This window comes from Seriola aureovittata, chromosome 4 (assembly GCF_021018895.1).
Source record: "Seriola aureovittata isolate HTS-2021-v1 ecotype China chromosome 4, ASM2101889v1, whole genome shotgun sequence".
Classification (NCBI taxonomy): Eukaryota; Metazoa; Chordata; class Actinopteri; order Carangiformes; family Carangidae; genus Seriola; species Seriola aureovittata.
The window spans coordinates 19,401,265-19,424,984 of record NC_079367.1 but is presented as its reverse complement, the minus strand read 5'-3'; the positions used below and the strand labels follow the sequence as shown (position 1 = coordinate 19,424,984).

Below are 23,720 nucleotides of genomic sequence, written 5' to 3'. Positions count from 1 at the left end.
CACTTTGGATTATCACTGGCATCTTAAAGGGGTGGTGGCAAGTTTCCACTGATGAGAGGTTTTATATTGAGCTCATTAAACCAGTATTTTTTCACCTAACATTGCACTTGTAGTGGGCTGTGGAAAAAGTGACATATATAATGTTGTTCACTCTCTTGCTGTATATGGTGACAAATACTTTTGTTTTTTCCATCTTTAGTGTAAAATATAAAATTTATATGCATTTACATACTTTCTAAACTTTCAGACCATCTTTTTTTTTTTTAAATGAACGTACCTGGTATAACTCACTAACAAACTCATTCATTCACATTTAGCAGGCAGCAGATTTTACACAAGGAGGAGCTGTTAATGCATTGTCAGACCAGTTTTACACATCCCAACCTATACTGCCTCTGGTAAAGGATCGTAATGGCAGTAGCAGTTTAGACCTGCAGATGTAAACATGTTGGTGCGTGACTTTACACTTGTGATCGTGCAAAATGACAATGATTCGTACGTGTACATCTCAATTTACAGCTCATTATAGAGTGCAGTGCTGAGTATAAAGTTATAATCAGGATTTAGGTAATTTTAATAGAAAGATGCCAAAGTGATGTCAATCTTCTTATATAATTCTCAGAAAGAAAGTCTGTTTCCCAAAATGTCAAACCATTCCTACTATTCTAACTATTAATCATGGACACTGGACACAGCTTATGTGTCTGTTTTAATATTTTAAATTTTACACTTGTACCTTCTATTAGTTAACTTACTAACTTTTAAATATCTGTAAAGAGATATAGATTGTAGATTGTATATAAAGGTCACCCATAGGTTTCTGAAGAGCGGTTTTGAGGCTCAGAGTGGGCTGCTCCGCCGTCGCCATCTTGACAGCGCCTGACTCCGCCTAACTCTTGGCTAATCCAAAATTGGGCAAAGAGGTGGGGCATGTGCAGCTAAGACTTCGGCGCATGCTGGTTTAATAACTGTCGCAAGCATACTCACATTAGCATCATTAGCACAGCTGGGCGTCTTGCTTGAAGGCTAACCACAGTCTTATTAATTTGCTGGCTAATTAGCTAGTTAATGAGCTAAGCTAACAATGATGAGCGCAAACACAGATAACTGCTAATTATTGCTAAAATATGAATAAAATAATGCTAGAGTTTCACTTACCTCAATAAGCAGCACAGACTTCCTCACATTCTCTCAATTAACCGCACAGCAAGCAATATTATTTGTCTGATGATTATATGAAAAAAACCACCAACAGCACAAACACAGCCAATAAACCACGTTCAGTGACTTCAAATAGCTGAGAAGTCGCCAAGCAGATCATCCCCAGAGGTTGCCGCTTGGCTGCTCCTAGGCAGGCTTCCGGATCTTCAGCCAATCAGAAGAAAGTAGGCTTTTAAGGAGGCCTGAACTTATATTGCCTGTTTTAGTAAGACGTTCCATGACAAGGCAGATAAATAAGGACCTTTTTTTGAACTGTCAATCATGCAAATCTACTCTAGCGGAGTCCCATAATAAAAAATATATAGCTGGGAATGAGCATGGTAGGCCCCCTTTATATTACATTTAACATTTTTCCAGTTTAAAATATTTAATTTCAAATATTAAACAAACACTCTCTCTCATGTGCATAAGCATATGAAAAAGTACTGAAGTTGTAAAACTCATTGTCTTCATGTGGTGCAGGAGTCAAACTTGCATCAGCATTTAGTTTTGTTACCTGCAGATGGTTGGTGTAGAATTGCATGTCTGACTGTGGTGCTGTGGCTCCGCTGTAGTTTAATATTGGCAAGGCTTGGTTTCAGATGCTTTGCATCAGTGACAGTGTGTGTCCATGCACCAAAATGACACAACTCTCCATCTCCAACTCCTGCCAATAAATACATCCTTTTAGCTCCTTGTCTCTCTTGCTTCCTTACCCAGCTTTTCTCCTTCTTTAACTCCTCCCACTAACGTTCCTCTTCTATCACGCAGGGCAATGGTCACCACCAGGTGGAGTCCCACATCAGAAAGAAACTGGACTCTCTATTGAAGGAGTCTAGGATCGGAGACAAGGAAGATACAGACAGCTTCAGCATCCGAGCTCTGCTCCGTGCCACACACCAGGGTCTTCAGAAAAACCTGCGGCAGGTATAAGCACCGAGGCAAAGCTGCATATGGAGCAGAGTAATACTCGTCAACAGATGAGAAAGAAAAGAAAAGGGGGCACAAAACTAGGCCAGGGTATTAGTCACAGAGGGAGATGGAAAAAATAAAGACAGGTCAAACGCACCCACCGAACAGGAGAGAATGCACAGCCAGCACCTGCTCAGGCCACTCTGAAGGGGCCGTGCGATTTCCACCCACAAAACCATGTCAAAACAGACTGAAAGTGATGAGACACTAAATGTCTGCAGTGTAACTTAATATTTAATTTCCTTGCTTTCCTTCCTTCCTATTTTTAGAAGCTTCAGTTTCCTGACAACCATTTTAATGTACTGGGTGTTGTGCATTGGAGTTTCCTGTTCTCTTTATTCTACTCCTGCTTTGTTGGTGATTCCCTTCACCTCATTCTGTCTTTAAACCTTTTTCTGTCTCTGTCTTCCTAACTGTAATTTTCCTTTTTCCAGTTTCTCTCTTTTTCGTATTTCTCACCCACGCTCGTCTTCAGCTGTGTTGTGGTTTTTTGGCTGATGTCTCTTGTAGCCCCTCCAGCTACTGAGCTTTAGGGTTTAAGTGACTCACCGGGTGCTAATGTGGTTGTTATTAGATTCACGCCAAATGATCCACACACATGAATGTAAACAAACACACACAAACACACACAGTGTATCTGAGCATGTTCTCTTTTTCTCTAGGGCTCCAGAGGGGTTCTGAAGAAATCCCAAAGCAGATCTTTCATCACGACGCTTAAACAGAAGGTGAGGGGCATAGAAAGACCGATTTCTCTTTCTTGCTTGATTCTTTCTATGTTTGTTTGGGGTCTCAAATGGCAAAATCATTTTCTTGGTTAGGTGGTAATGAAACATTTCTTTGGAGACCACTGGTAGAGCAGCAGAAAGACTTGTCCAGGCAAAACAAAACCTGGAGGAAAAAAAATGATCTGGCCCAACAAGTAGTTCTAATCTAAAATTTAGTTTACCTTCTTTGATATAAATGGGCAAACACAATACACCCCTCAATGTAATGCAATACAATTCAACACACCAGCACCACAATATAGTCTCAAAAATGACTATTAAGTTGAATCAACACTTCTCTTCCTTTTCCTTCCTGAAGCTAGGATTTATTCCAGAGCTGTTGTATTAGGCCGCATTATGTTTCGCAAGGTGTTTTATTTACACGTTAGAGACAAGAGTGTGATGTGTCTCTTAAAACACCAATATGAAGCAAAACAGAAGCCTTCCTTAAAATAACACATCGAAAATGCAAATAAAAAGAACCTTTTGTAGAGCTACCTTCAGCGTGTGGTAGGTAGCAGGATCAAAATTAAGACTGCCACGCTTATCTTCCAGTTCCTCATAGCAGCTCAATGCAGTGACAGCATGCGTTAGGCGTATCTGCCAATTACACATGCAGATCTAAAGCATGCACTTTCATGATGTAGATCCTCTCCAAGGTATGTGCTTGTCCTTTAGAAAGCTGCTAATGGTGTAGACCCTAAGAGAAATGTTTGTAATGCAAATTATGTTTTCAATAGCTGTTTTCTAGTTCTTAAGGTTTAAAAAAAAAAAAGAAATAGAGTTAGCATCAATTAAATTTATCATTCATTTTATGGTATAATATTATAATATTTCCCACTCCGACTTTATTCCTCTAGCCCTTTGCTTCTTTTTTTTACCTTCCTCTTTCCCTCATCTGTTTACCCACTCACATCTCCTCTTCATTCTTTTATGTCTCCCTCTTTGCATATTATGCATCCTCCCACGTGTGTGTATATATGCGTGCAAGCATGGGTGCACGTAATCTGTTGGCAATAAGCCTAAACCCTGTAATTACTGTAACCCTTGTCCTCTTCTCAACTCCACTTTAGCTCTAATAGAGGTGTTGCTTCTCTCTGAAAAAAACCCCAAAAAAACCAAACACTTCACTAAATACACATTTGCTATAATCACATACGCTATACCTAAAACACCCACCGACATGCACAAACACACACAACTGCTACTACAATAACAACACTATGAATCACACGGCAGCCTCTATGAAACACATACAATTTGGCAAAGAGACACAAACACCAGCCCCTGCCCTGCGAGTTTGTGTGTAGGTGGTATCATGTATGGTGTGTAACAGGTTTATCAGGATATCAGCTATATATAGGCTACACTTTTTTTTTGCTTTTCAACCAATGAAAAATGTAGCAATGTAACTTGCGGTTTGTTTATATGCTTGTGTGTGTGTGTGTGTGTGTGTGTGTGTGTGTGTGTGTGTGTGTGTGTGTGTGTGTGTGTGTGTGTGTGTGTGTGTGTGTGTGTGTGTGTGTGTGTGTGTGTGTGTGTGTGTGTGTGTGTGTGTGTATGTGTGTATATGTGTGTTTCTATTGTCCAGAGGCACTCCAAATCCAGGCTGTCATGCCAAAGCATGGACAAAGAGGAGGACGGTCAGGAGAGGTCTGGGAGGGAGGCCGGAGGACAGTTCAACAGGTGACCTTGACCTTCGACTTGCTTAACCATAGCACTGACAATCATTGACAATGAGGTTTGATAGTTGCTGACTACTGGGAGCATTAAACAATCCGGGGCATCAGTAGTGCCGTGCAACCAATAAAGCTTCTCCAGTAATCATTCATGTTTGTGTGAGGTAAAGAATGATGGAGCTACCACCAACAGCAAAGGAGGGAATCCTGATTGGTTTTGGTTCCTTCTTCTCTTCTATTCTAATGAAACTTTACTCACTTTCTACATATACTAAGTGCAAAAGACCAAAGGCAGAGAACCCGGGATGAATGAAATCAAGGGCACAGCAAAAGGAATCACATATGGTCTCATCGTGCAGCTCGAGTGGCTCATAGCAGGATTAATCATGTAAAATATAGTCAATGATGGACATTTTATCCAAGCACAGCTGTGTTCTTTCATTAGAAGTTTTCTTCTTCTTTGCTTCGCTTTGGACATTCTCCTGTACTCAGTGGTTAAAGAGTTAGATCATTAAAAGTAGCAATACCAGAAAACAAAAATATGTTTTAAAAAGAAAAACTCCTGCATTGAAAACTGTACTTCAGTAAAAGTAAAGATGTACTGGCAACGAAATGGACTTGAAAATAATGGTTACGCTGAAAGTTATATTATTACATAGTTTTATATTTGATGCATTAAAGCTACATAGTGTTCATTTTGAAAGAAGAAATAATACCATATTCCACTTAAAAATGAAAAGTTGAATTCATAAGTAACACAACACACATCATGATCAATTCAGCACACCCATGGGTTTTGCTGTTGCAGCCTCACATGGTCTGGTATGACCAGTGGCTTATGATGGCTAATGTTAGTTAATGATAGCAATCATTAGACACATATTCTTATGTAACTGACATTACTGTTGCTGACTTTATGATACTTTTATCCATAATTATTAATTACTCACTTGTCACTAGGTGTGACAAGCAAGTATAATGTAGCATGAAATTGGAACATTAAAGTACGGCACCTTGGAACTGTGGTTAGGTTGAGTAAATGTACTTGGTTAATTTCCACCATTTCCTATGTCAATTTGAATTTTGTTTGCATTGCATCCACTGTAATATCCCACTGAACATCACCACGTCCTCTGTTCTCCATATTTCCTCAAGCATCATTAGTTAGTTTCTTTTTACCAAAGGGACTAAAAAACAAAAAGAAAACAAAAAAGCAGACTGAGTCAGTTTCCACCTGGAGCTTGAACATAGCACAATTTTCTTTCACACAAATTCTTTTTCCACCTCTGTCTCTTTCTCCCTTCTGTCTTTGTGAATGTGCATTGGGCAAGAAGTATGGAAATTCAGCTGTTTTCCTCCTTCAGTCACTCTCTCTGTATAAGGCCTTTGTCTCTCTTTGTTATCTCAGACACTGTTCCTGGTTGCATATTCATATATGCATGTCCTCAGGATCTGTCACAATACAGATTCCTACAAGCATGCATCTGAGTGGCTATGTGACTGATTGTTTTTGTGCAATACAGGCGTTTGCATGACTGTGTGTGTGTAGTTGTATGTGAGTGTGAATGTGTGTCTTGCTGCACTGCATGCGCTCTGGTCGCTATTAAGCTTTTTGCCTTTGATGCTCTTTCCTGTGGTTTGCAAGCTGCCTCTCTGATGAACAATTCTCTCCTGCCTGATTTGTTTTTGCCACTATAAATACTTAAAATGGGTAGATGAGTGTGTGCATGCCTTACGTGTCTCATATAGCTTTGCATGATCTTACTCACTCTCCTACTCTGCAATTGTTTTCTGTCATCTGGAAATTGTTTTAGGGCTGGAAGGAAGAGGAAGACGATGAAACTGAGTAGAGATCTGTCAAACCTGGTGGTGTTCACCAACTCTGTTGCCTCACAGGAGTGCCTGAATGAAGGTGAAACGCCAAAACTCTGACAACTGCACACACAAACAAATAGACAAATTGCAATCTTTACCTTGAAGGCATTTTCTCATGACTAACCCATGTTTCTCTTCAGGTACTCCAGGTGATGTTCTGTCCTTCAGCGAGACCAGAGCGCAATCTCTGGTCAATCACAGAGCCGAACAGTTCCTGGCTTTTAACCAGAGGCAGCTGTCACGCATTTATCCCTCAGCCTATCGTATCGACTCGTCCAACTTCAACCCCCAGTTCTACTGGAACGTGGGCTGTCAGTTGGGTAAGACAGCTGTCTGTCGCTCTAAGCTTCTGACCTGTTTAGAGGTTGTCTGTTAATGAAATCACCAGGTGCCTTCCCTTTAGCTAGATACCTGTCATTACATATTAATTGACACTGCATACAACATGCACGCACACACATATACAAAGAGACTTCATCTGTGGCCTGCACATCACACACTTCATTTACACATATCACATTGTGTAGTTTATTGGTGGCCGTGTGTGCAGAGGTTAATTAATAGGCATGAGTGGTAAGCCATACCCATTAGCCTCTACACTACATAGCCACTCAGTTGTGCAAGGTATGTGTGTGTACTGTATGTTTTTGCATGTTGTATGTGATTGAGCGTGAGTTTATTCATAGTGTTACATTCAGAACAGGAATTTGTGAGGTTTACAGCGAAATACATAAATAAATAGTGAGTTGGAGCTAAATATTTTAATCTGTGTGGAAATGAACAGCGTTAGGAAATTTCTTTTTTAATTTGTAAGAAATTACTGTTCCAGGTGCACAAAAATAGAAACATTTACAGAGGAGAAAAGAAGTAAAAAGGGATTTAAAAAATGCCAAACTCTCAAGTAGATTATCTTTAAAGCAGTGGTGATTCGTCCTCATTTTCATTTTCTTTTTGCTTGTTTCATTGCTCATCTGTTTTACTAATTGAGGTTTCAAGGTTGTATAGACTCACACGCTTAATGAATAACAGAATGAATGAATAAACCAAAGAGGAGCATTATAAATTAAAAAAAAAAACACTGACCCCTAGAGTGACAAATCAGGCTCCTCAAAGATTTCTGCCACAGACTATTGAGCATCCTCAGTGATCCTCAGTTTCACAGTTTATATATACTAACTGCGCCAACATCTGGATGACAACTGAATCAGTGGATGGCATACTGTATGTGGGTAGAGGTTTAGAGACAATTAGTGACTGAATAAAACTTCTTCCTCATTTTTTCTCTTTCAGTTGCGCTGAACTACCAGACAGAGGGCAGGATGATGCAGCTCAACAGAGCCAAGTTCATGGTGAATGGAGGTAGTGGCTACGTCCTCAAACCCCCTCCTATGTGTAAAGGTACTGCAAGAAAAAACACACGGCATGCGCACGCACAAACACAAACACAAAGACAAACACATACATACAAGCTATTGTTTGTTCATATAAGTAAACATTGATTTTCAGTTCATTTGCCGTGATTGGATCCATGAAATAATTAGTTACAGGCTCAGGTACAGCGTTATGTATTTGTTGGAACGGAACCATGTTGGATTTACCTCAGAAATACATGCATGGGATAAGAGGATTTTAAAAGTGAAAGTAACTTTAGAAAAACTGATAATGTTGCATTTTATCTTTGATATTGTTATATTATATTATATATCAGAAAAAAAAGCTCATTAAATCAGTGATCAAGCTTTTTATGTCCAATGAAAATAATAATGATGATGATGATAGTAATAATAATAATAATAATGATAATAATACTAATACTCATCATCATCATCATCATCATTATCATCATCATAATCTTGTATGTACAATATATTCTGTATATTGAACCTAAATGATATTTTCAGTTAGAGACATAAGGCATGTTATTTGATACACAGTTAAAGGAAATAGATCATGTTATATACATTTCCCTGTAATTCACTGTGACTATTTGCTCTCTTTGGGATCTCCACTACAAGTCTTTTCATTTTCATTACTCTATAGATGTTGATGTGCACCAATGTTGTTTAACATCTATCAAATTAGTGAGTTATCTACACAGCAACACTGAGACATGAAGGATTTTCATGGTCTTGTTGCACATATAGTTTACAAAACTGCTCTTTATGATGCAATGCTTACTGAGAACATACAACATGTGTGCTTTCTAGTGGACACATCACACATCAACAAAATCTCATCAGTCACAGAAATGAGAATGTGTCTAATTTTCCCTTTTGCACATTTTCTGTACAAATATATGGAAAGCGGAACAAACAACAATCAGAGAGGGCTTGGCTTTTAGGATTGAGTGATAACATAAATCAAAGTTCTTGCTCTGCTGTCTTCCTTTCCCTCCAGGCTCATTCAACCCATTCAGTGATGACCCACTTCCGGCTTACCCCAAGAAGCAGCTCATTCTCAAGATCATTAGTGGACAGCAGTTGCCCAAACCACCAGACTCCATGCTGGGGGACCGTGGAGAAGTGAGAACACTGCAAAACACACACACACACACACACACACACACACACACTGTTTGCTCACATTCTCCATATGTCTTTTTCTCTCTCTCCTTCTACTTGCTCGCTCTCTCTCTCTCTCTCTCTCTCTCTCTCTCTCTCTCTCTCTCTCTTTCTTTCTCACACACACTCACACACACACACACACACACACACACACACACACATACACATACACATATGCAATATCATACTCGACTACTGGGAGATGTTCAACTTGTTCTGTATATATATGTACGTATAAAGTCAAAATAAAATACAATTCATTTTATTGCCCTTTCTCCTCTATTAGATTATTGATCCTTTTGTGGAAGTGGAGATCATCGGTCTTCCAGTTGATTGCTGCAAGGAACAGACACGAGTTGTTGATGACAATGGTTAGACACACACAGATCAACTTGAACAACACTACAATATCACCATACTGTACACTCACTGAACCACTGAAGGAGGTTTTACCATGTCATCTTGCACATTAACCACTAAAGAATTACTTTAAATTCTATTTCTTCAACTTTTATATCGCATCTATATTATGTTATGACCGTTTAACTCTTCTTTATTAATGACTATTGCCTTGTTTTTTATGCTGTATCACCTACCTATTTTTTGATCTGTACTTTCTTTTTTTTACTTTTTCATCCTCTGAAAAGTGCCAGATGAATAGTATCATACTAAAAGCAATTATAATCAGATATCATCTCACTCTGTGAACTATAATAATAATTATTGCCATCATTCCTAAGAAGAAAACAACAAAACAAAGCAGAGATAAAGCCCCAGTCACAGATGCTGCATTTTACTTCAGGCACCGCTCAAAAGTCTGATTAACTAATTAGAGGCATACAGGAGGTACAACGGAGCTGCTGGTGTCACCCCGAACATGTCTCCACAGATGAGGGCACCCGGCAGGGGGAGGGGAAAAGCCTTCTCTGGGAAAGGTTATGGAGCCCTGGGAGCTCAGCAGCATTATAAGATTAGTGTGCCGCGCAGTGACCCATGAAACACAAAATTTGACACATCAATTCTAGCAAGGCCATTTTTCTTTTTTCTTTTTTTTTTTTTGACATCTTGCAGCATGTACAGTACATATGTGATTGAATGAGACACTGATGAGACAGATCGCAATTATAATGAGCATATATGTGTGTATTTTCCTCAGGTTTTAACCCTGTGTGGGAGGAGACCCTGTCCTTTACACTTCACATGGCTGAGGTGGCTTTAGTGCGTTTCCTTGTCTGGGACCATGACCCTATTGGACGGGACTTTATCGGTCAACGAACTGTTGCCTTCAGCAGCTTGATGCCTGGTCTGTGCAGAATTCCTCAGCTTTATCATTTTGTGTGTGAATGACATGAACTTAACAGGGGACACTGGTTGTCACTGCCAGTTAGAATCAGTTTTAGTTCTGCTATTTAACACAAATAGACAGACAGATTCACCAACACACACACACTCACACTTAAACACTTACCTCGTGGCTTTGGCCATGCTTTGGCTATGGGGCACATTATCTTGTGCGTAGTGAACCATGGTTTGTTTGATTTCTATTGTAAAAGACCTGTGGCTTGCCAGAGTTTTTTTAAAATTTTTTTATTGTCGTCCACATCCATTATAATTGTCCCTGAACTCCTGATGCCCTCTCCTCAGACAACTACTACACAATCACCAATCTAATGACAGCTGTTATCTTTCTTTGACTCACTCGCAAGCTCACATGCTTTCTCCCTTCATGTCCAACTACAGGTTACAGGCATGTTTACTTGGAGGGGCTGACTGAGGCTTCCATCTTTGTGCATGTGTCAGTGCATGATGTCTATGGGAAGGTAGGTGCTGTATAGTCCTGGTGATACTTTAGTATTCGCACTATGAGCCTCTTTTGTCAACTGAGATTATATTTTGGAGTTAAACAGAAAAACACATCAATCCATTGAAGCTATGCTCCTTCAATCCTCTGTCTTTCTAGTGGAGTCCTCTAGTCCTGAACCCCAGCTTTACCATAATGCACTTTCTAGGATCTAACAAGGTATCCTGATGCCCTATAGGCTCTGTGTGGTGCTGCATGAAACAGTAATGCATGATGCAAAAGTGCAGTTTGTGTTCAGCTGTATCTTCAATGACTTGTTTGTGTGTGACATTAAACCACTGAGTCATACAGTTTGTTTATAAGGTCCATTTTTATTTGGGATTCTTTTTTGCTTTTACAAGTCTTGTTGTCTCACTGTCAACAAGGGTGGAATAATTTACAGTTCAAGCATGCATAATCCACAACAGCTTCTTGCAGATTGTTTGCTGTGGTAATTTAAGGAGTAAGGGTGCCATCTATAGGCAATGCATGTAACAGCATGCAACTGTTACATTTGCTGTTAACTAAGTTCAATACATTGCATCTCTTTTCATTGTTTTTGTGAAAATTAACAATTCAAACTGTAATGTGTAAAAACTTGTCTTCAAAAATACATCTCTGTGTCTTTCTGAGAAGAACATTTCCTCTGCTCTTCTCCCCACTCATTTCCTTCTTGTTCCGTTCCTCCTGCCCTCAGGGTCATCAGCTGAGAGGTATCCGGGGTTTGTTTAACCGTTCCTCCAAGTCCTCTGTGGATACAAGCTCCGGTGGCCTTCGGAAACGCTCCCTCAGTGATCACCTCCTGCGGCGCACAGCCAGTGCCCCGGCAAAAGGACGGAAGAAGACCAAGATGGTGCTATCGGAGTCGGTGGCTTCGATATCAGACCAAAAGAACGGAACAGGTGCAGGAACGGGAAGAGAGGGCATGTCAGGGAAGGAAGGAGGGGTGGAGAAGCGTCTCCAGCCCCGAGCCCCCCTCATCCACAGACCTATCTCCATGCCCTTAGACAGGCTTCTGCAAGGGCAGCTATCCCTCTGTTCCCCAGACAAGGGACAGCATGATATGGGTGCAGACACTGTCATTGGTGGGTAACATATTTTGGTATTATGAAAATTACACCCAAATTACATCCATTCTAGCAAAAGAAATCTGTGCGATTGACAAATCATTATCAAATACTGGCACAAACCAAGTCTCAGTAATCTGTGCCATTAATTACACTCACTTTTGGCTTAGGGAACATTTTTACTCTTTTATCCAAGTAATTCAGTGCTACTTTTTTGTGATAAGATGCTTGTAGTTAACTTGTATTAAAGTAACATTTTGCCTTGAATTGCTTTGCTCACTGTTTGATACAAGATATAACTTTTTTCTAATTTCTCGTCTTTGCTTTACTTATCCTACTAAACTCATGGTTAATGTACATGAGCCTACTCCCCACCTGATACCTTAACATGCTTTTTCTGTCCCATCTTCATTTGTTGTGCTTCTTTATAGTAGAGAACTGACTAGGATGTTCCAGCAGGTAATCTAAAATACCTATTGTCTGAAGGTTGCATCGTTCAAAAACATATCAGTATTGCGTCCACCCAGTGTATTTTGTTTGAAAGTGGTTTGAGAAATATATTGCTGTGTCATTTGAATCCCATTTGACCAATCCAATTCCATTTGACCATCTCTTTCCTAATCCGATGTTCGCAAATGTGGATTCTTCCTTTTTTTTAACCTCCACAGCCTCATTTTCCAGCTTCCCCTTCACGGTTGTATTTGGTGATCCATTTGTCTGTGTATTGCTATTGCCTTGTATTGGCTGGACTGTTAATTGTTGTCATTTACTTGTTGATTGGCTTGGTGTTCAACATCATATGATACTATACAAGCCTGTCTTTATTAATCTTTGTGTTCAATCATCTGTGTCCACAGGAGTTTGCCCCCTCAACAGGCCCAGGTCTTCCTCTGTAGACCTTCTTGTCCAATCATCGTTTTCTGTTGAACCAAGTGTCACTTCCCCTTCTAAGACATACAGGAATAAAGAATTTGGCCAATCAGAGGAGGCTTCTTATCTGGTTATTGGTGGAGGAGACGTAAGAAAAGAAGAAGACTATGCTAACTACCATTCAGAAGACAATGGAGTCAACAAATCAAAGAACATCTCCACAGGAAAAGAGAAAAACGGTTTAGTCTCACCTTCCGTGAACAACAAGATGCAATCAGATAAACCCGAGACATCATCCAACAGCACAACATTCACAGTTGCACCATCAGTCTCCTCATCCTCCTCTTCTGCCCCCTCCCCTGTGGTCCCTCTTTCTCCTGTCAGTATGGACTGTGATCTGAAGAGTCCCAGCTCTTTGCATGACAGCACCATCTCCAGACTCATTGATGCTGTGTCCTTAGGCAATGAGCAGGACACACGTGGCTCCATTTCTGCTCTTATTGGCCAATTTGAAACCACCATTGACCAAAATGATTTCACAACATTATCTCATGATCACACTCCTTCCCATCACTCAAACTTCAGACCTACCACCCCTAAAGTGCTGCAAGATTTAAGGTCTCCTCTCAAGAACAACACAGCCTCTCATAATAGGAAACAACTGATAAGTCCCCAACAGGTAGCTCAAATAACAAATCATGTAAATGATCAAATCCTTTCACCGTGCAAGATTTCTCAGACAGATATACCTGCATCAGCCGTCTTCTCCAGCCCAGAAACTGCTGAGCTTGAGGAGGTGTACACCATTCTGGATGAGGAGGTGCTGTTGCCTGTATCGGTGTACAACCTGAGGAAAAAGACAGTCCATGTTCAGGCAGACACCATGGAGAGCATGCCCTCAAACAGCTTGGGCTCGTCTTCAGCAAAAGTGGTTCAGGGTTTAGGAAGGGGGCACAACGTGGGTTGGAATGATATGCTCAGAAAGAGGGGTGGAAGTGAAGAAACTGAGGAGGCAGAGGAAAGAGTATATGAGGAAGTGTATGATCCCCCAGCACCTGTACCTGAGATACCTGAGATAGAATGGAATACTTCTAAAAGGTACATGAGCTCCTCGGTAAACAGCAGTTTTCAGTTTATCCATAACTCGGTTAGAAATGCTTTTGCAGAAGTAGAAATTAATGTTGATGAGGACCCACTGGATATGATGATGACCTCGCCAAGACATGGCAGCCAATGGGAGGGGCTCATAAGTCCAACCAAACGCCATGCTATCTACCAAAGCCATGAATCCACTCCCAAATACTCCCAACAAAAGCAGCCTTCGTCATACCGTGATCAGTACCCATCACATGCATCTCCTGTAGCACTTTCACAGTGTCCCTCCCCAATGAATCAACCTTCCTATCAGCTATCTAATCACCACCATCACCAGAACAACTCCCAGCCTTCACCGTTCCACAGACCTGTCAACTGTAGACCCTCCAACCCTAGTCCGCAGTGTCAGAACAGCTTCTCCGTTCCTCAGGGCATTTCTAAGGCCCTTAACAACAGCAGAGACTCCAGCACTTCCTATACACAACAGTGGAGCCATAGTGGCAGCCAGATTCTAAACAGGTCTCATCAAAACAGGCTAGGGTATAAACAGATGGAGAGGGAGCAAGTGAGGTGTTTCCACGAAGGTTTCTCCTCTTCTGAAAGCCTCCCTGGTCAATCTGCTGGCTCTATAAACATCTGTAGAGACAGAGGACTATATTCCCCTTCTTCAGACTGTGATGCAGTGTACAGCCACCTGGACTATGACTGCATTACGCCCTCATCAGAGCCCTCAGATCCTCAAAACAACCAGCCACACAGCCAGAGTCAAACACAATCACACACCCCGAAGCAGTCGTGCAACCAAAATGTTTCCCTAATCAATTGTAGGCACCAGTCACAGCCTGAAACAGCAGTTTCACTGCACTCAAATTTAAGGCCTTTATCAACTCGTCCCCAGTCTGCTCCCACAGACTCCACAGCCCCCAGCCAATGTAAGTCCAAGTCCTTGGGAGACCTGACCTCTGAAGACATATCATGCAACTTCCAGAGCAAATACCACATCATTAGTCGCAGTTTCATCACTCCCCATATGAGGAAGCAAAAGAGGATGGGCACTATGGGGGAAGTTACTTTCCAATCACAGTCTTGTGACCCACTTACAGAACAGCTACGTAAACTGGTCAGTCTGGAGGGGGATGACAGTGACAGAGATAGGGCCCAGTCTCCTCAGTTGCATCATGAAGCAAAATCCCCACTGTCACAGCCCCATGCAACAAGTACAGCTCCTGTTATTCCCAGGGATACAGAAGATTCCCCTCCACTCCTTACCCGTCGCCTATCTTCTCGGAGTCAAAGTCGAGTGCGTCACATTAACAGCCGTGCCCGTGAAAGGCAGCAAGAGGCTTTAAAGCCCCGGGCAGGTGCGGTGATCAACGGTACCACTGGCATCGGTGGAGTGGTTTTGAGGAATAAACCAGCTTCACAGAATCCGCCAGCTAACAGACACTCAACTGGTTCTTACATAGCAGGCTACCTTGGTCAGCTGGAGGACAGGGGACTTCCTGAAGGAGCATGCACATCATTACATTATGGAAATGGGGATCATCATGGAGATCGGTACTATACCGATGACTCTCTTCCAAATGCAAACTCCACCCACTCTGAGTCAGAGCCTGAGGTCTACTTCCTTCTCAGGCTGTAGCTCTGATCACAACCTAAAATGAGATTAAGAATCAAACACTCTTTTTTGCGGAAATATAGACTTGCTATTTGTTCCCAAGTCCGCAGACCAGTAGGCTTCCCCTATAACCGTTAAACAAATCTTATTCTGGGCTATTTCTAGATAAAGTTATGGTTCTGTACAATATCAGTGAAACATCACATATAATCCATGGTTGGATCTGACAGCATGAATTTCCTGTATGAAATTTCCACTATTCAATAGTGAATGGTCTTTCTAGTCTGCAGGTGTATTGTCTATATCCTACTTAATGTATAAATGTACTTGGGAACTTTGATTCTCTCCAAATGGCTTCCTAGACTGATTGTACAGATACTTGTTATCTTTGTCCCTGTGATGTACTGTCCAAATTGCGTACATTAACTATGAAGCAAAAAAGAAAAAGAAAAAAAGAATTGGGTTTCAAGCAGAGAGGGAATGTCTTTCATTGTATCATCTGAATGTTTAGTATAATCAAACAGCTACTTTTAATAGATGGGATTCATCTTTTCAAAGATCAAATGTAAGTCTTCCTTCTGTTTTAAGTGGTATTTCTTTATTTGTGTTGTGTGTAAATATTCTTGTCATTGTTTTTAATCCGAGATGGATTTTAGTTGAGAACCAATTCTAACTGTACATTTATGTTTGTGCATGTTACCCGTGAACATGTCAAGCATGACTATGCACCAGTTTGTACAATAGATGTTGCATCACCCAACAATACTTGCACACAACAAATAGTTGCATTGTACACAAATGGAGGACATAGGCTTGTTTGTAACGGGTGCAATACAGTACATAAACCTCTGTGCTTGGACTCGTTGCTCTCTATGATTTGTAGAATTTGAAAAAATGATTGCAAATTTTAAAGATTTGGAGTTTAAAGGTTTTTATTTTTATAATTGCTTTGATACAGACTGCAAAAATAATCTCTTGTTGGTTCTGGTTATTTTATTTTGTATAACTTAATGAAATGGAAAAAGCAGATTGATAACGACAAAGGGCCAGGCTGAGGAGGGGAGGGTGGCAAAGGGTGAAATTATTATTTCAGTGTTACACCATCCTTTTTTTTTCTTTGTATTGTTGCTCATCGGAGGACTGTGAGCATTTTCCTACCAATGCAATAAAATATTGAAATATTTGATTTCAAACAATTGCCTGTTTATTTCCTGTTTTACTCAAAATGCTACATAGCAATCAAAAATGCAGCTCAAGCTCAAAATCTATTCATTATTAAGTCACAAACAGCCTCATCTTTTCCCATATGGCAACTTAAACATAATGGGATGTAATTGCTCATGAAATTACTGTGTAATAGAGCTAGCAAACAGCACACCTGTTGCTCTGGGTATACAATTCCCCACAGTGGTTACAAACTAGACTGTCACACTTAGTTAAGTCTAATGGATAAATCACAATACAATATTCCTTGGAAATCTCAAAGGAAAGAACTTGTGCAGCTGGACAATCACTTTCATGTTTGATCTCCACTTTTCAACTCATTAAGATTAGAGTTAAGTAGTAGTAAAGTTAAGTATTTCACTAACTTGTCCTGAGGTACAGTATCTCATTTACTTTGGGTCATTCAAGTCATGCACCATTATATCCAGAGGTGGGTAGTAACAATTAGGTTCTTGTTGGAGTAGCTTTACATACCCCTTTACTCATACTTGGAGTAGATTTTAAAGCAAAATCCTCACTTTTACCCCTGGACATTTGGATACATCCATCATGCTACTTTTATTTAGGCTGTTTATTATTTTATTAATTCACGCACATTATCTTAAGAGGTTGGTTGTCTGCTGGCGCTCTCTGTTATCCTACCACAACCATGCCCCCTCATGACCCTGAGCAAGGCCAGGGGCGTTCAGATGCACACAGCACACAGGAAAAGAGATGCCACCACTCCAAGACACAAGGCCTTTAACCTGATGCTATTAAAAATGAGCCAGAAGACTTTAAACTCTCAGGCAAAGCTATCAGTGAAGAATTTCAAGGCAGTTATAGCAAAGTAATTATTAAAACTTTCAGCTGTACAATTAGTGTGGTTACACTCAAACAAGCAAAACACTAACTGTAAGTGACCAAACTTAACAAAACAATAAAAAATAGAAAACTAAAATAAATACAATACCCTACACAAAACAATAATGGCCTGAAATCGCCAACACTTATTTGCAACTTAAGAAAATTCAACTTCACTTATTTTATTTCTTATGCAAATTAGAAATAAAATGAATGAAATAGACGTCAGATACATGATTGCCAACTCACAACGCACACTCACATTCATACAACTAAAAAGGCTCAGGCTAAAAGGGCCTAATTTAGGTCGGCCCACAGCAAATGAAAATAACTATGGAAGACATGAAAAGACCAAACAATCTGAAACGAAGCCAGCTTTAACTAACACCAGCTATAGACAAAGCAGGAAACTTCGCTCTTGTATTATAGTATCTATAGGCTCTTATATTTTAGGCTTATATAAAGTGTGCATGGAAAAATCAACTAATCCTACAAGTACATGAGATTTTGAATTAATATAAGAAACACAGAGTACACACATAACATCCACCCTCCACTGTGAGCTTCATGCAGACAAATCACTTGCTTGCACTCATTTGTTTTTCCACCATCACTCTAGAGAGGAATAATTTTGAGTTGCGTGCTGCTTGTGTCATCAGTTTTACTTCCTTGTAAAGGGCTTTACACCTATTATAAATACTCACATCAACACTTCACTTGCGCAGAGTGGGAGGGGGGGTATGTTAGATACTATTTTCAGACTTAACAATTTACTTTGTGAAAGGAGATTTTTACTCTTATCTAATCTTGTTCGTTATTTTTGCAGGTAGCTGACATGGCATTATGATGTTACATTTGGACATGTGGAATTTAATGAGATTTGCCTTTGCTAACAGGAACTGTTGAACATTGTCTGTGTTGTATATGCATTTTTTCCTAACTTAATGCACTCTATTGTCCAGTTTGATGAAGCAGGTTTGAGGTGAATTGTGTTTTACACAGACTGAATCTATTGCATTTCTGCCTTATCTATATTATGCCATTCAGATAACAGTTACCAAAATATTTTGAATGTCCAGAACGGCTGCATCCATGTCTTGGTTGCCCTGGCTCCTCACGCAGTGGCCCTCCTCAGCTATCTCCCTGCTGCTTCTCAGTGTAGTGGGCAGGCAGACTGGAGTGGAGGTGGTTCAGGCGGTAGTGTGCTCCCGGTGGGGTGCACCAAACAACAAGAGCCTCTGGCAGGATGGAGATGTGGTTATCGGTGGAATTTTTAATCTGTATTACATACCTTCACCTGTAGAGAAGGACTTCATCAAGCTGCCACATTATGAACCTTGCACTGGGTATTCACATGCACTCTGTTTTTATACATGATGTCTTGTGGTTATTATATTGTGCATATCATGACAGTTTATAATATACTTATTCTAATAGATTTATATGTAAAACATTTATGTTTATATGTATGACATTTTTTTTATATCTGGTGTTTTTATATTAATTGATTGTTGATTATTTTTACCTTTCACTGACTGATATTGTAGGTTGTCTCATTCACTCTTCCTTTCTTCTCCTGTGGTCTCAGGTTAGATCTGGAGTCATTAAAATATATGTATGCCATGGCATTTGCAGTGGAGGAAATCAATCGTAACAGCACCCTGCTGCCAGGAGTGAAGCTGGGCTACCGTATAGTTGATGGCTGTAGCCGATACCCCTGGGCTCTGCAAGTTGCACTGTCACTGGTTGGAGGAGACGAACGTAGCTGCAGCTTAACAGCCTCTATGCCTCATTCTGCATCTTATGAACAATCAGGAGAAACAAGTATGGTATATATAACAAGTATATAACAAGTATAATTTACTATGCATTTAACATTTACTATATCCATGATTATAGTATTAAAAGACTGGTTTATATGTCTAATGCTGTCCTCAGGTAGTCAGCCTATTCCTTTGCTCATTGGTGCTTCCTCATCTACAACAGGCATAATTCTGTCCAGGATCCTGGGACCTCTCTCTGTACCAGTTGTGAGTTTCATTACCTTAGGAAATGAACCTGTGAAGAGCTGTTTTTTATAGTCCACATCAAGAGGCCGATACGTTTTTTAAAAACATTTTGAAAAAAAGATAATAATTTCTGAAATGTCTTTTCCTCAGATCAGCTACATGGCTAGCTGCCCCTGTCTTAGTGACAGGCTCAAGTTTCCTAACTTCTTCAGAACAATCCCCAGTGATATTTACCAAGCACGGGCCATGGCACGCCTGGCCATACGCTTCCACTGGACTTGGATTGGAGCTGTGCTCGTAAACAATGACTATGGTCATTTGGCAATACAGGTGTATGTTTTTGTTTTATATATGTCACCTTCATATAAAGTACAAATATATATATATATATATATATATATATTCTGTATATATATACATACACACACATAAATATGTGGACATATTTGTTGTTTTGACCTCCATATTTCAGGTATTTCAGGAAGAGGTTCAAGGGAAAGGGGTGTGCTTGGAATTCATAGAGACTGTTCACAGAGAAACTATTATGAGAGATGCCAGACGGACAGCACTCAAAATTCAAGCTTCCACTGCAAGGGTGATTCTGATCTTTTGCTGGTATACAGATGCAAAGAAAATATTTCTGGAACTGGCCAAAATAAATGTGAGAAACTGGCATGAAAATGTATATATACTGAAGATAAGACAAATCTCATGACATCAAAGTGTCAGGTCTTTTCATAGTTTATTTATTTGAAGAGTGTCCTCTTACTGTAGGTGACTGACAGACAGTTTCTGGCCAGTGAGGCCTGGAGTACCAGTGATGATCTTCTCCAAGATCTTGCCATCTCAAAGGTGGCAAGTGGTGTTCTTGGTGTGGCCATTAAAAGTTCAACAATACCTGGATTTGAGAGTTATCTCAGAAATTTGCATCCAGTTCGTCGTCCTGATGATGAATTCTTAAGAGAATTCTGGGAGAAGGAGTTTGGCTGCAGTCCAGGGGACACACCTTCGTTTTCATATTTCTCTTCACCACTCAAAGCAAAGTCTGACCATCCTTCAGATGTTTCATCTCTTGCCAAGGAGTCACTTCAGAAAGCATCTCTACTCCCATGCAGTGGCACAGAGTCCTTGGACGGAGTGCAGCATCCTTTTACTGATACCTCCCAGCTAAGGGTGGCATATAATGTTTACCTTGCTGTTTATGCTGCAGCCCATGCTCTTCACAGTCTTCTCTCCTGCCCTAACAGAGACAGCCCTCTGAGAAACATCTCCACTTGCTCCTCTCCAAACCACATCAAGCCCATAGAGGTAAAGATGTTCATCACTGTTTCATCTTATCCACAAGAATTCTTAAAATGTTGTTAAACTGAATGCTTTAAGTGCATTTTTATACATAGTTTTTTGAAATGCCAACTGTTTCTTAAACATTTGTTGCTTTCAGCTGTTGCAGCAATTGAACAAAGTGAATGTCACCACACCACAAGGGGAAATGTTTTATTTTCAAGGAGCCGACATTCCAGCACAGTATGACCTTGTTAACTGGCAGAACACTCCTGAGGGGCCACTGAAACTTGTTTTGATTGGTCGTGTGGATGGGTTTGATGTGCACCTTAACGAATCAGCTATTCAGTGGAGCACAGGATCCAGTCAGGTAGTCAGATCAACAAATCGTACCAAGCCACTTAGACATTTGCTGTTGAAATAGATGTCAGTTCAGCTGATTGTGGATTGGAGATTGTTATTTGGCTCTTTGTTTAGGTTCCTGTTTCAGTGTGCAGTGAGAGCTGCCCCCCAGGTACCCGGATGGCAACCAGGAAAGGGGAACCTGTCTGCTGCTTTGACTGTATCCCATGTGCTGAAGGGGAGATTAGCAATAAAACTGGTGAGGACATTACTCCATAACATCAAAGAAACTCATGATTGCAACCTTAATTTTCCCCTTTGTGTTTTATTTTCTCCCCTCCATCCTCTTTCTTCCTCTTCCAGGTTCCCCCCACTGTGAGCGTTGTCCATCTGCGTTCTGGTCCAATGCTAAACGAACTGTCTGCATCCCTCGCCAGCTGGACTTCCTTTCCTTCAATGAAACTTTGGGCATTACTCTGACTACAGCAGCTGTATCTGGTGCCACAGTGACAACAGCTGTGTTTGTTGTTTTTGTTTGCTACCGTCAAACACCAATGGTAAGAACCAAGCTTTATGTAACAGTTTATTGTATCAGTTCTTTCTTTCACATTTCTTTCCTTCTGTTAATATGATTCACCTATAGGTGCGAGCCAACAACTCAGAACTGAGCTTTTTGCTTCTTCTGTCACTGAAGCTCTGCTTCCTGTGCTCGCTGGTGTTCATCGGTCGTCCATCAGTCTGGGCTTGTCGGTTCCAGCAAGCAGCTTTTGGGATCAGTTTTGTACTTTGTGTTTCCTGCCTCCTGGTAAAAACCATGGTGGTTCTGGTTGTTTTTCGCTCAGCTCGGCCTGGTGCTGAAGCCTTGATGAAGTGGTTTGGTCCAGGCCAGCAAAGAGGAAGTGTCTGCCTCTTTACCTGTATACAGGTGTGAATTTTGTTTTGTTGATTAAACTGAGAACATTTGGTCACATTTAATAGTACAGCCTGAATTTTTCAATTAATTACTTTTGTGAATCAGGAACCAATAAAGAACTTACTAGTTGCTACTAGTACTTAAATGTAGGTAGAGTGGAGGAAAACATGACTCATGATATAATTTATTTTGTCCCTCTCCTCTGAAATGCCCAGTTGTTACTAATACTCTTCCTCTGTGCCTACCTTTCAGTATCATTAGAAACTGCTAAGTGTTTTATTGGTACTTAATACACCAAAGTTACACTGTAAATTGCAGGTTGTATTAAAAAGTGTTACTGAACCTTTGATTTTATATTTATGAGCAACTCAACTTAATATTGAATAATAATTTGTTTACTGTTCATACAGGTTATCATCTGTGCCATATGGCTGTCTCTCAGCCCCCCTGTGCCTCAACAAGATCTTGGTTTTCAAGGGTCAAAGGTCACCCTGAAGTGTGCCATGGCGTCTGTGGTTGGCTTCTCTCTTGTACTGGGTTATATTGGCTTTCTGGCCTGCACCTGCCTTCTCCTGGCATTTCTTGCTCGAAAACTCCCTGACAACTTCAATGAGGCAAAACTGATCACGTTCAGCATGCTGATCTTCTGTGCTGTCTGGGTGGCCTTTGTCCCAGCTTACGTTAGCTCTCCTGGGAAGTATGTTGTTGCTGTGGAAATTTTTGCCATTCTTGCCTCTAGCTATGGTTTACTGCTCTGCATTTTTGCCCCAAAATGTTTCATTATTCTTTTGAGGCCAGAGAAAAACACTAAGAAATATTTGATGGCTAGATAGTTTTTGTTGCCACAGCATATATCCATATGTGTACAACTTTTCAACTGTATGTGTTATGTCAATTTGTTTTATTTAAGTAATGGTCATTCTTACTATGCCACTCATAATTGAAGCTTTTAGTTGTAGCTGAATAACTATGAATGTGTCTGCTGTACTTAGACATCATTAATTCATATTATAACATTATCCATTGAAGAAAGAACAGAAATAAATGCAATACTGCTCCCTAAAAAATTCATTAACTTTGTATTAATGTGGTTAATTGTTCTCTTTGCTTTTGTTTTGTTAAATACTGTACATCCAATAAATTAAGCTCTCAACCAGTTTCTTGGAAAATTACATTACATTAGATAAAGTATTCATGCTGTTTTTATCACACTATATATATGCATTTATTCAAAGTAAATAATAAAGATTTTGCACTTTCTTGGTGGGTCAGTGTGATATAGATGTGTGTCAGTGTCATATGTTTTGTGTTTACATACTTAAAACAAGCATAATTCAGGGCTCAGAATGACTCATCAAAATGGTTAATGTAGATATGAAATAACAGCAGTGAGAGACATATTAAAATCTGCAACCCATTAATTATACTCTAAACACTTAAAAGATGGGCTGATGTAGTGTTTGCAAGGACTGACAGCATGGACAGTGATTTGTTTAAACTGCATGTACCCAATAATGACCACTAGATGGAAGTATTACCCCATCTAATAGTGCTCTGATGTTTC

The 23,720-nt window shown here is 40.2% G+C and overlaps 2 protein-coding genes across 6 annotated transcripts in view; both read left to right on the top strand.

The window, feature by feature from the left end:
- plch1 (phospholipase C, eta 1) overlaps window positions 1-16,727 on the top strand; it is a 59,779-nt gene extending 43,052 nt beyond the window's left edge. For 2 of the 5 annotated variants that reach the window (XM_056374925.1, XM_056374926.1), the window contains 13 exons: window positions 1,972-2,127; window positions 2,835-2,897; window positions 4,528-4,622; window positions 6,430-6,527; window positions 6,631-6,810; window positions 7,781-7,888; window positions 8,888-9,012; window positions 9,341-9,425; window positions 10,211-10,357; window positions 10,795-10,874; window positions 11,015-11,074; window positions 11,592-11,979; window positions 12,819-16,727. In XM_056374925.1, the coding sequence (XP_056230900.1) occupies window positions 1,972-2,127; window positions 2,835-2,897; window positions 4,528-4,622; window positions 6,430-6,527; window positions 6,631-6,810; window positions 7,781-7,888; window positions 8,888-9,012; window positions 9,341-9,425; window positions 10,211-10,357; window positions 10,795-10,874; window positions 11,015-11,074; window positions 11,592-11,979; window positions 12,819-15,568 (4,335 nt within the window). In that variant the 3' untranslated portion in view covers window positions 15,569-16,727. Of the gene's footprint in view, window positions 1-1,971; window positions 2,128-2,834; window positions 2,898-4,527; window positions 4,623-6,429; window positions 6,528-6,630; window positions 6,811-7,780; window positions 7,889-8,887; window positions 9,013-9,340; window positions 9,426-10,210; window positions 10,358-10,794; window positions 10,875-11,014; window positions 11,075-11,591; window positions 11,980-12,392; window positions 12,421-12,818 lie in introns of all 5 variants that reach the window. The other 3 variants (XM_056374929.1, XM_056374928.1, XM_056374927.1) reach the window with 3 other exon arrangements.
- A 1,976-nt stretch (window positions 16,728-18,703) lies between these two features.
- Window positions 18,704-23,199, top strand: LOC130167745 (extracellular calcium-sensing receptor-like). The gene is made up of 11 exons (XM_056374227.1): window positions 18,704-18,957; window positions 19,200-19,435; window positions 19,550-19,632; window positions 19,771-19,950; window positions 20,093-20,281; window positions 20,395-20,928; window positions 21,062-21,271; window positions 21,379-21,502; window positions 21,607-21,800; window positions 21,887-22,168; window positions 22,567-23,199. The coding sequence occupies exons 1-11, from the start codon at window positions 18,704-18,706 to the stop codon at window positions 22,987-22,989; spliced, it is 2,709 nt and encodes a 902-aa protein (XP_056230202.1). The 3' UTR covers window positions 22,990-23,199.
- Window positions 23,200-23,720: the final 521 nt, after the last annotated feature.